This window comes from Sinohyriopsis cumingii, chromosome 5, assembly GCF_028554795.1.
Source record: "Sinohyriopsis cumingii isolate HCF-2022 chromosome 5, ASM2855479v2, whole genome shotgun sequence".
NCBI lineage: Eukaryota > Metazoa > Mollusca > Bivalvia > Unionida > Unionidae > Sinohyriopsis > Sinohyriopsis cumingii.
Genome location: NC_142965.1, coordinates 129,884,137 through 129,897,408, shown reverse-complemented (window position 1 = coordinate 129,897,408; position 13,272 = coordinate 129,884,137). Strand labels below are relative to the sequence as shown.

Sequence of the window (13,272 nt, the reverse complement as noted above, 5' to 3'; positions counted from 1 at the left end):
CAAGTCGTTTTCTGCTAAAGAGAAACTGTATGCCCTAGATCAACTAAAGAAGGGCAAACAACAAACTCAGCTTGCCAGAGATCTAGGAATCAGCGAGTCCACTTTGCGAGGGTGGAAAACAGATGAAGGAAAGCTCCGTAGTCTACCCAACATTCTTGAAGAGGAAACTGGTTTACAGCGTAAAAGGGTTAAGTTAGCTAATGACAATGTCCTAGATTCATCTTTGTACCAATGGTTTGTACAAGCTCGCTCAGAAGGTGTTCCAATTTCTGGCCCAATTCTGAAAGCCCAAGCAGAGAAATTTGATCGCCGTATCAATGGAGATGATTCCAAATTTAAGGCGAGTAATGGCTGGCTAGACAGATTCAAGAAAAGGCACGCTATCAGCCAAGTTCTTGTGTCTGGGGAAATCCGCTCCGCTGACAAAGAGGCTGCCAATTCCTACCCGATTGGGCTTAAAAAGTTGCTGGAGGACGGTTGCTACACAGCCGACCAAGTTTACAACTGCGATGAGACTGGTTTATGTTATAAAATGTTACCCGATCGCACCCTTGCAACCAAGACTGACAGTCACAAATGAGAAGGTTTCAAGAAGAGGAAGGACAGAGTGACTCTCTTATTTTGTGTTAACAAGTCTGGCAGCCACAAAGTCAGACCTCTGATGATTGGAAAATCAAAAGCTCCCAGATGTTTTCATCATGTAAATATGAAGGCACTTCCATTTCAGTACACTAACAGCAAGAATGCTTGGATGAATAGCTCCATATTTGACGACTGGTTTCACAAAACATTCGTTCCAGATGTTCGGGCTCATTTACGAAAACTCAAGCTGGAGGAAAAAGCTCTCCTCCTGCTGGATAATTGCCCTGCCCACCCCCCAGCGGAAAATCTTGTCAGCAGTGATGGCAAGATCAAAGTTTCGTACCTCCCGAAAAACACTACGTCAGAAATCCAGCCACTTGACCAAGGCATAATTTCCGTATTTAAACAAAATTATCGCCGTGAAATGATAAAGGGAATGGTAGCAGATAATAACGCATCCGTCGACACATCATTGGCATTACTCAACTTAAAAGAAGTATGTCACCTTGGAGGTAAAGCCTGGGATGCTATCACTGCACGCTGCATTGAACGATGCTGGATAAAGGGTCTTGGGCCAGCTTTTACGCCCTCGACACAAAATGATAGTGACGATGAGCTTGAATTTACAGGATTCACTGAAGACGACGTACGTTTAGCAGAAGAAGCACTCAAAAAATACGAGCACAGTCATCATGATATCCTTAACTGGTATTCAGTAGATGACATCTGCCCTATATACGAACACATATCAGATGACGAAATTGTTACAAATGTCAGCAGGAAGAATGAAGCTGCACAATCAGAACCTGAAACCAGTGACGATAATGATAACGATGACGATGGCACCCCAACTCCCCCACCAAAAGTGTCTGAAGCAGTAGTACATTTAGAAGCAAGTTTAAGGTGGCTGGAAACACAAGATGTTGACAGCGTCAAAGTCCTTCAATTAAGAAACATTCTTGACTTTGCTAGAACCCAACAGTTTGCGGCAAAGAAGCAAACGTCACTGGATATATTTTTCAAGAAATGATGAAATTTAAATTTGGAACCACACTGACTTTGCACTTTGCGCAACGATTAATTTAGCAGTTTTCACATGTTTCTTTTGATGTTCACAAAATCTGAAATAAAAGTTATTTGCACGCTGAAATCATGCGTTGATTGTTAATTATTCTTGCAGTTGTCGCATATGATAAAATTTTAGCGGTATGAAATTTGTACAGACACCGTATGTAGACCCGGGAATAGCTGCATGCAATGACCGTACGATATCAGACGGCAAGTAAATGGTTTCAATATTTTGTTCATCCTATATTTTACACGAGGAATTCAGACTATTACAAAATTATTGAATATTTTAAATCTGTACGATTTTCAATGAAATTACATCCATTATGGATGAACTGCATGCCACGACGGCACGGTAGCATACGGTGTTGATACACTTTTCATGATATAGCGATAGTCTGGTATTATCGGTCAATCTGTATTATCGTTCAAACAAATAAAAATTAGTAAATGTTTTTAATGCACAGTAATAACCTATAAATATATTAGCCATCGATTATTTTGAATATATCTTAATTAATGCATTCCAGTTAATATTCATCTGATGATAAGCCGACTTTTGATCATTGTACATGTATACAAGTATATGTTCTCGGAAAAAAAGTTAAATATTGTAAAACCCCGCATTAACGCGACCCCGCTTTTAACGCGATCCGATTTTATGGACCCCGATCATCGCGTTATAGCGGGGTTCCACTGTACGATATTCATAAACCACCCTCAGATAATGCTGTACACTAAAATGAAACCCATGTACATGTATCAAATCCAAATAAAAAATAAAAAATAAATTTATACAATTCCGTGACATCGGTGTTTTGTCATAATCCAGAAAACAAACTTTTTTTACAAGTCGAAGATAAGTTAGTTTTAGGAATCCATCATGTATCTTAATCTCTGATGTGAGTATCATAAGTAATTCAGTGTGGAACATTTATTTTATGATGCTGTTGAATAGTGTACTTAACTAACTCTGTCGATATCATAATAATAAAAATAATAATAGAGGTCATCTTTGTACAAGGGCCAGTTTGATCTTTTCCCACAAGAGGTTTGACTACTAAATGAGTTGAACACATAGTGACCAAATTAATTACTGTCATTAAACCATTCACTTTTCCTTTTTTATCAAAATTTGTTATATTTTTCAGTTGTATGTAAAATACCTGGACATCAGGTGCATTTGTACAAGCCAAGAAAAAAAAGTTATATCGGAATGTGAATTAAGGAAAACGTGATTGAATAGATAACCATCATACTGAAATTGCTTTGGTTACCTTATATAGTACAAGGATTAATAGAAAGTTTTGTCACTGGACAGTAGCAAAAAGGACTGCACAACTCATGGTCATGAATTTCCCTAAAGAAGCAGTTGTCATTTGAATTTCATGATTTCTTGTGATTTCCATTTTATTCCGTGACAGATTTTATCTTGATAACTTCATTTTGTGTGTCCTTCCAGTCTTTTGGACCATTACAGGCACTAAAAATAACTATTTGATGATACAATTCCTGAATCAGTTCAAACAATTGAGAACATTTGCATATTTACATGTATATGAATCCTTGCCATGTGTGGAATTGTAGTGTTCAGATCATTTCAGGCCTTGTTTGAAGAAAAATAGGGTTTGTCTTTCACATTTTCAGACAATCTTTCCATTACGAAACAAATATGCATCAGTCAACAATTGCTTACATTATCTGAATTGACATCATGGTTAACACATAAGGAGCTTGAATTGATTTTTTAAAAATACTTTATGTCCATTCTAACATACAAAGCAACATAATATCTGCCACCGTTCATGAATTGGCACAGAGATAACAGAAATAGACCCCTTTTCACATTTTAACCTCCAACTTTCACTGCTCTCCACTTCTCATGAGATAATGAATTAAATGAATAAATGCCAAAATAACCAATTTTATCCTTCGTTGATTATTTCTCTTCATGTCTGTTTTATTAAATGGGTGTCACCCTTTACTATGTCAAGGTTATTTTCTTTTCCTATGTTAACACTGGATATATTTCATCATGTGGTACCAAAAACATGATGTTTTAAGGAATGGTGAAGCCATGAGTTAAAATACATTCTTTTTGGAAACATAAGATGAAATACATCCAGCGTTAACATAAGAAAAGAAAATTTTCTTTTTATTATATACCAAACTTGCACTAGTCTTACAATGTAAGATGAATCACAAGCAGATGGATGTGTTTTCATGTCTCTTGACCTACATTTAAGTTGGTTGGAATGCAATGGAAGCGGGGAATGCTGAAATTGACTAATCTTTAACGAAATGAAACTATCGAAACACTTTCTTCAAAATTAGAATATTTTTAATAATTTTGTTAAAGAAACTTTCTTCAACCGAATTAGATTTCTGCATTCCTGGCTTCCACCACATTCCAACCAGCTGAATGGAACATGAAAATGCATTCCTGGCTTCCACCACATTCCAACCAGCTGAATGGAACATGAAAATGCATTCATTTGCTACTGTTGGATTTTGCTTCCATCAGGATAAAGACAGCAAAATAAGTATAATCAATTAGATTTAAATTTGTGGAAGAGTGTTGATATGGACTGCAAAGTGTGTGAGATATTCCTGAAATGTTACCTCTCATTCTCCTGTCAGTCTACTTGGAAGCACAAAGCCATTATTAAGGCAGTTGATGCAGCACCAGAACAAAAATATAATGTGTTATGTCTTATGTTGCAAGTCTAAACTTGCCCCAGATGATTAAACTCACTCTTTGACACAACATGCTCACCCCATCCTCTTTTTGTAAATTCACCTCACTTTCATAGGCTGATCATATTTAAATATATGTGACTTAGGATTTGGCTGACCTAATCTGTTGCAGTAAATGAAATTTTTGACATTTTGTAAACTATTTGACCCTATCCGAAAACAAAGCAAGTTGAATTTAGCAATGCATCACAGTGGGTTTTTCATTACTGTTAAGGAAGTAAGGGGAAATAATTTCAGAGAGTTGTGAACAGCATCTAGTCAGATTTCTTTATCAAAGATTAATTTCCATGTCTGAAAGGTAAGGCAGTTTCTATTTGTTTTGTTCAAGTTCACAAAGTACCAGTACTTGTTTTTGTTGCTGGAGGTACAACTTTTGTTGGCTCACACAATCAAGCATTGCATGGCATGATGGGAAATCTTATATTTTCACATGTGAAAATATAAGAATATATTTTTCACCTGTGAAAATTTAGGAATGAAAATAAAACATGAATTGTTTTCGTCAATAAGTCTCTATTTCACACTTATGTCTATAATGAATCACCCTTGTTCTTTAAAACCAATTTCCAACAGAAATTAAAATACATCAGTTCATGAAATTAGCTTTTTATTTATACGTGTAGATTTGATACAAGTTTCTGCATAAGCTACCACTTTAAGTCGCATCAAAACGTATATTTGGAGGAAAGAAAATTAAATTGTACCAAATTATATTATCATTATAGTCTATATTCACCATATATGGAGCTAAAATCTTAATGTACATTTACATAGTAAAACATTTACATTTGAAAACTTAGCTTGGTTTGGTATCTACCAGGTGTTTTGTTTCATTTCAGTGTATTCTCTCTTTGCTCTGTTTGAGTACTTGACAGTATTTTCTAACATAGCCTTTCATGGAACTGCAATCCAGGACTTCACTGGCTATTCACTGATTATGGTTCCACCAGACACCAAGTCAGCTTAAGACTGAATATTAAGGCAATAATTTGTAAGTACAGATCTTCTTTTAAGACCAAGAACTCTTCCTAAAAATTTACAGTTGAAAGAGTCCAAAGATGTGGTAACAATTAGCTTAATTAATTACATCTATTTGTACTTTCTTCTCATGGCAATTTTTATTTTTGGGAAACACAGTAACAAAATGCCAATAAAGTTTGTTGAGATCAACCAAGTTGTACCAGGCTTACTTATTAGAAGAGCCAATCTGTTCAATTATCCTCTTTTATGTTGAAGTATGTTCTTGGTAATAGTTACATGTCATTCATCATGGAATGAAGAGGCATATTACTGGTATGAACCAAAACACCAGTTTCACTTATTATCGACTGTAGTGTTTGTACTGTTGGATAACGTGGGCAAGACAAATGTACAGCATATTGAGCTGTAGGCCCCATGTACTTTGGACAAATGTACAGCATATTGAGCTGTAGGCCCCATGTACTTTGGACAAATGTAAAGCATATTGAGCTGTAGGCCCCATGTACTTTGGACAAATGTACAGCATATTGAGCTGTAGGCCCCATGAGATGTAGGCCCATGTATTTTGAACAAATGTACAGCATACTGAACTGTAGGCCCCATGTACTTTGGACAAATGTACAACATATTGAGCTGTAGGCCCCATGTACTTTGGACAAATGTACAGCATATTGAGCTGTAGGCCCCACGAGCTGTAGGCCCCATGTATTTTGAACAAATGTACAGCATACTGAACTGTAGGCCCCATGTACTTTCAACAAATGTACAGCATATTGAGCTGTAGGCCTCATGTACTTTGAACAAAGGTACAGCATATTGAGCTGTAGGCCCCATGTACTTTAAACAAATGTACAGCATATTGAGCTGTAGGCCCCATGTACTTTGAAAAATGCACAGTATATTGAGCTGTAGGCCCCATGTACTTTGAACAATTGCACAGCATATTGAGCTGTAGGCCCCATGTACTTTGAAAAAATGCACAGCATATTGAACTGTAGGCCCCATGTACTTTGGACAAATGTACAGCATATTGAGCTGTAGGCCCCATGTACTTTGGACAAATGTACAGCATATTGAGCTGTAGGCCCCACGAGCTGTAGGCCCCATGTATTTTGAACAAATGTACAGCATACTGAACTGTAGGCCCCATGTACTTTCAACAAATGTACAGCATATTGAGCTGTAGACCTCATGTACTTTGAACAAAGGTACAGCATATTGAGCTGTAGGCCCCATGTACTTTGAAAAATGCACAGTATATTGAGCTGTAGGCCCCATGTACTTTGAAAAAATGCACAGCATATTGAGCTGTAGGCCCCATGTACTTTGAACTGTCCAACAGTTTAAACATGGACGTTTATTTATTACATGTCCCTATTAATAAAATGATAAGTTATACTTAAATTGTTGTTCCCATAATTTAAAAAAATACACATAGTATTGAAAATATATTTTGCTTTTATATTTTTAATGAATGAATGAAATAAAATAATGTTATGATGTGATTTGAAATACTGGTACATTGCATTAGACCAGCAGTGACATGGTATGATGTAACATGATTTTACGTATTGTTGCATCACAATAGACCAGATGTGACATCATGGTATGATGTGACATGATTTTACATACTGTTATATACATAGCAGTAGACCAGATGTGACATCATGGTATAATATAACATGATTTTACATAACATACTGTTTCATCACAATAGACCAGCTTCACAACACCTAGCTTGATAATGCCATAAGGTGAGAATTTATTGCAGCAGAACTTTGATTATCCGCCAGAGTGCAGGACCAAGACCATGACTGATACGAGAATAGAAAGATAATAGAATATGTACATTAAAAATATTATACTGGGTCATTAAAAAATCATAATATTTACATGTACTTGTTTTTAATATTTTGATGTACAATGCCCTGATCGTTAACAGAGACAGACAGTTAATCGGGTGACAGATAATTGAAGTTCTGCTGTATAATAATTCTGTTATTTTAGTCTGAAATTATTTTAAATTGAACCAGAATGATGAAAATGGTAGTAGTCATTTTACTAGAAAATCTGGATCATAAGCACACAGATAAAAATGTATGGAAAAAAGTGGACATGGATCTTATGGGATGGCCTTTCGTTAGTGATCCACCATCAGACATCTCTCTGTCCATTAGCAGAAGTTGTGTTATCGCTACTCCTAAACTATGCAGGATTACCATGAAACTTTGCACTTATTGATCCCATGGTCTGTTTGCTCCTAAAATGAAAATGGTGCTGCTCAGACATTCAATATAGCCACTACACAGCAGCCATGTTGAAAATTTTATCTCTACTACTCCTGGTCATATCAAGGTAGGGTTTTCACTGAAAGACATCTTATCGTGTCTAGTTGGTACTAAACGAAAAATTGCCAATCTGACTGCATTCGCAGCTATCTTGAAAATCTTGTTATTTGCCTTTCCTTCTTAAATCATACCTACATGGTATTTTCACCAGGAGACTTATGATGTCAAGTTTGTCCTTCATGAAATGGTTCTGCTCAGACATTCAATATGGCCATCACAGTGACCATCTTGAAAATGTTATTGTTTCTGTTCATAATTGGGTTTTTCACTGAAAGACTTAATAGGTTGTCATTTGGTCATAAATGAAAATGTTGCCAATCTGACCTTCAGTATGGCCACCACAGCAGACATCTTGAAAATCTTGTTATTGCTACTCCTCCAGAATGGAAAGTCATATCAGCATATAGTTTTACCTGGAAGACTTCATATGATGTTCTGGTTGGTTTAAATAACGGTTGTGCACATCTGAGATCCAATATGCATGGGTGAAAGTTCTACATCGTATGATGGAAATCCCATCTTCAGAATGTCCCCACAGGTCAATCTTTCCAAAAAACATTGGAAAGAATTAGTATGAAAAAAATCGATGCTTAGGGATACTAAATTTTATACTTATGATTTACTGTTGAGCAAGCAAATGGAAGTTTTCATGCGGTATTCAATCTATTCGAGGCTCCACTGATGTGTTCAGCTGAATCATGAAGTTCATATTTCACTCCATAATTCATTGCCCTCTATGGAAACCCAAATACCGTGATTCAGTCATTATATTCCACTACTCTTTGATTCCTATATTTGATTTGTCTCATGGGAATAATAGCAGATAGAGGGTGCTTAATTACTTGAGTGAGACACCTCGGTCAATTATGTAGTATGGTTCCCTAGCTACTGTACACTCCTTTTCTTTTCAGTGTGTTGTTGTTGTGGGGTTTAATGCCATTTTTCAGCACGCGATGGGCTATACATGGTGGCCAGTATCAATGGTGGAGGAAGAACCAGGGGAAAACCCCAGAAAGAACCACTGACCCACGAGAAGTTGCTGGCAAGCTTTCTCACATACCCACATTGGCTGAATCCGAGACTCAAACCGGCACAGACAGAGGTGAGATGGCAGTGATCTGTAACAGAGAGCACTTTAGACCACTCAGCCACTCGGGGTCCCTTTTCAGTGAGTAATGGAGTGGTTAGTGGTATGGGAACCAGATTAGCGATTCCATGCACCCATCTCTATCATTCTACCATTGTTTTCTTTATTCCCCCCTCCTTTGCTTCATGGAAAGATTTTTTTTTTAAAAAACAATTTGTTGCATAGTCTTGGCTTGGTAGTCATCAGCCAGGGTGATTGGAATTTAGCCCATGCTAAATTAACAGACAATAACTGCAATTATTTCTTTCAGTTACATATGTATGAATGGCTAAAAGAACAGTACACTCCTTTTTCCTGATTTGACACTTTAAAGCATAATGGTCCAGTTCTCCTCACTGCTTGTTCTGTATGTCATCAGCTTTACACAATGTATATATGCTGACTGACTTTATACAATGTATGTATGCTGACTGACTTTCATGGTGATAACAGAAGAATGACTTTGAAACATAAAGGCAGTCAGCATACAAAAGCATTGCATGCTAACGGATTTAAGACTGAGCAAATACTATCAAAATTGCTCCATTTTTAGCTTTGGTTTGGGGTGGGGGCTTTGCCCACCTCGACTGCCAACCAGGACTTTGCTTAGGTGGCCCCTTACATTTTAGTATTATGGTTTCTCCCAACTTTCATGAATATGTCCTCCACAGTGGTCATCATTTAGATGTTATCACTTCACCATCTATGTGGAAGGTTACATCAACATTAGATTTTCACCAGACAACTTATTATTATGTCTAGTTAGTATTCATTGAGATTGATCTAACTTAAATTATGGCCGCCACAATAAATTATATTGAACATTGGGGAACAAATTCTCTTGAATGGATGGATGGTCATATCAGCATGGTATTTTAATCAAGTCCTCTAATGGTGTCTGGTTTGTCCTAAATGAAAATGATGACATATTTTACATACTTATGTCTGTGATATCCTCATCAAGCGAATTGTTAGTTTAGTCATTTTTTTAAAAACTATAATATGGGAAATCTTCATTGTCTAAATTAAAAAATTCCTCTTTATTCTCTGTAAAATTAATTTAGCCCATTTGAAATGAAATAACCTTTTTTTTTCACTCAGTATTATATTTTTCACTCAGTTTTATATTTTTATGTTTTTGCTAATGCCTTAACAAGTTTTATAATATGCTGTACATTTGTAAAGGCTCCATCAATACCAGTTACCTGTCATCGTTTTTAAAGCACTCATTACTAATTTGGAATGAGAGATAAATAATCTGTCATATGAGTTGGTGTGGGATAGGGAAATGGCATCCTCAGGATCAGAATTTGTTTGCTGGAACTTCGCAAAGAGCACCATTCCTGCAGCCTAAAAATTTTGACACACAGATGGCATTTTCAATTAGCACACCAATGGTATATTCTATGAATCTACATATTAATTAATACATGCTCATTTCTTTTTCAGTGTACAGTAGATTTGCATTGTGTGAGTATCTGGTTGTGATTAGCAATATTGGTTTCCATTCCACCTTCATGCTGGACCTTCCACATGCTCAGTTTGTTTTGCACAGAATTCCACAGAAAGAGTTCTTCTCAATCCCTGTATGACAGAAATTGATGTATTTTTATTATATACACAAATTTATATCTGATGCATAGAAATGCATTTTTCAAGAACTATATTATTTATTAGATATGCTATTTGTTTTGAAAGACAATTTCAGACCTGCTGCATAGTTTGTCTATTCATTTGGAGACATTTAGACCAGACAATAATTTGGTTGTCAGTCCCTCCTTGCAGTGTAGTATCCATTGTATTTTGCCAAATATAGACTCTACTTCTAATAACAGTATGGTCCAGCATAAACTAGTAACAAAGTATGGAACAGCATAAACTAGTAACAAAGTATGGAACAGCATAAACTAGTAACAAAGTATGGAACAGCATAAACTAGTAACAAAGTATGGAACAGCATAAACTAGTAACAAAGTATGGAACAGCATAAACTAGTAACAAAGTATGGAACAGCATAAACTAGTAACAAAGTATGGAACAGTTGGCTTTTAGGTCGATTATAATATGGCAACTCAGACTGATGTACATGATTAGACCTTATATTACTTATTTCTCTTAGATATTATCTCACTGATTATAAATATAGTAGAAATGCTTTCAATAGAAAATCACATTTATATAACAAAAATGTTTCAGATGTTAAAATAAATTCTATAGCGACATAAAGAAAAGAAAATTTAGAATAATTTTATAATGATTATTTAGAGAAGTCTGTCTTCAATTGTAAGAAGGGCCAGGAGTAGCGAAATCCCTTCCATCTGATTTCACATAAATTAGTATCTTGTCAATCCTACAAGACATCAGTAGTTTCAGTACTTTGATTCTTCACTGTTATGGCAAATTTATGTTGATGGAATAGTACATCTCATTTTTGCATGAATAGATAAAAACTGTGCTTAACAATAAAAGGTACTTATTTTAAGAGTGATTTAAACCCTGTCATGATTTTGAATTCTGTTTTGCTTAATAAAAACAAGGTGAGACAGAAATTTCAATATCTTATGTTGAATGTTGATAGATCCTACCATCAGAATAGCTTGGACCAGCTATCACTGTGTCTCCTTAGGTAAGGCACTATATTCCGATTGCCTTGACATTAAATAACCTACTTGAGGTGCTATGCCATAAAGCACTAAACCAAACCAAAACACGTTTGGTAATTACTTTTTATCCTGGCCATACTGGTAATCAGACTTTACTTTACACCTAGATTTAAAAGAGAACTTTAAGGATTCCTTGGAATGAATACATAAAAATGTCAAAAACTTGAACTTGTATTTAAGAATTTTTAGAAAATTGCTTATGATCCATGCATGAAAAGGTTCAAGACTTTCCAGCTGGGTTTATTAGGGAATTTTGAGGATTGCTTATGATCCATGCATGAAATGGTACAAGACTTAACACCTGGGTTTATTAGGGAATTTTGAGGATTGCTTATGATCCATGCATGAAATGGTACAAGACTTAACACCTGGGCTTATTTGGAAATTTTGAGGATTGCTTATGATCCATGCCTAATAAGACATAAGACTTCACACCTGGGTTTATCTGGAAATTTAGAGGATTGCTTGTGATCCATGCATGAAATGGTACAAGACTTAACACCTGGGTTTATTAGGGAATTTTGAGGATTGCTTATGATCCATGCATGAAATGGTACAAGACTTAACACCTGGGCTTATTTGGAAATTTTGAGGATTGCTTATGATCCATGCCTAATAAGACATAAGACTTCACACCTGGGTTTATCTGGAAATTTAGAGGATTGCTTGTGATCCATGCATGAAATGGTACAAGACTTTACACCTGGATTTAAGACTTCATGTGTGGGTTTAATAAGGAACTTTCAGGATCATTTGTGATCCATTGATCGAAAGGTCCAAAAATTTACACTTATGTTGAATAGGGAATTTTGAGGATCCCTTATGATTCATGCATCAAAAGGTCATGGACACACGTATTTCTGATCAAACAGTTTAATTTGCATTTTTGTTTTTCACTCTGTGTGTGTGTGTGTGTGTGTGTGTGTGTGTGTGTGTATATACACAGTAAAACCTTGCAAATATTACACCACCAGTGGTTTTAATTGGTAGGTGGTCTCATTTCAGAGGATAAATTTAATCTTAACTGGTTGGTGGTCTCATTTCAGAGGTCAAGTTTGTTTGCTCATTTGCATAGTAAATGGGACTTTTGCAACATACTTGCTATTTGAGGTGGTCTTTATTTGGGAGTAATTGTATAAAAAGTTTATTGTCTATTGTTTTGATATGACTGAAATGTTTTTAAAGCTGTGTTAAAAATCTAAATCATGCACACACAGTCACTATTATATTTAATTTGAAAAGAGAATTGTCCAAGGCTTCTGTGTATGTAATTTATACCCATGAAAGTATTTTTTCATGTTGGTGGCAAAAGAGCCTTAAATATGTAAGTGGCTTTGTTACACATGGTTGATTCATTATTTAATTCATTTATAATAATGTGACTCTTAAATGTCAGAATATATCTCTTGCTTTTTTAGATGTTTATTTTTCTAATAAAGTGATGTGAAAATCATTGGGCTTTTTACTTCATATCCCAAAACTGGCATTATCTTGCAAATGATAGTAACTTTTCTTGACGATTTTGATTCTTTTGGCAGTGACTTCTCTTGACTTTTAACATCGCTTGAATTCCCAGTGGCATGTTCGGGGGGTGGGGCTCATTTTTAAGAGGGACTGTTTTTTATTTACGAACAGTTTCGATGATAGACCTCGTATAACATGTTTCAAGAAACATGTGATTAATAACTTTTAACGAAAAGATAAAACTGACATTTGTTGATCTTAATTTGTTAGCACCACAGTATTG

At 35.6% G+C, this 13,272-nt stretch overlaps 1 protein-coding gene across 2 annotated transcripts in view; it reads left to right on the top strand.

Moving 5' to 3' along the window:
* The window catches only part of LOC149800235 (acyltransferase PGAP2-like), a 34,319-nt gene extending 21,341 nt beyond the window's left edge, over positions 1–12,978 (top strand). The window contains exons 5-6 of one of the 2 annotated variants that reach the window (XM_089959808.1): positions 5,247–5,398; positions 10,312–10,449. In XM_089959808.1, the coding sequence (XP_089815934.1) occupies positions 5,247–5,374 (128 nt within the window). In that variant the 3' untranslated portion in view covers positions 5,375–5,398; positions 10,312–10,449. Of the gene's footprint in view, positions 1–5,246; positions 5,399–10,311 lie in introns of both variants that reach the window. The other variant, XM_089959807.1, reaches the window with a different exon arrangement.
* Positions 12,979–13,272: the final 294 nt, after the last annotated feature.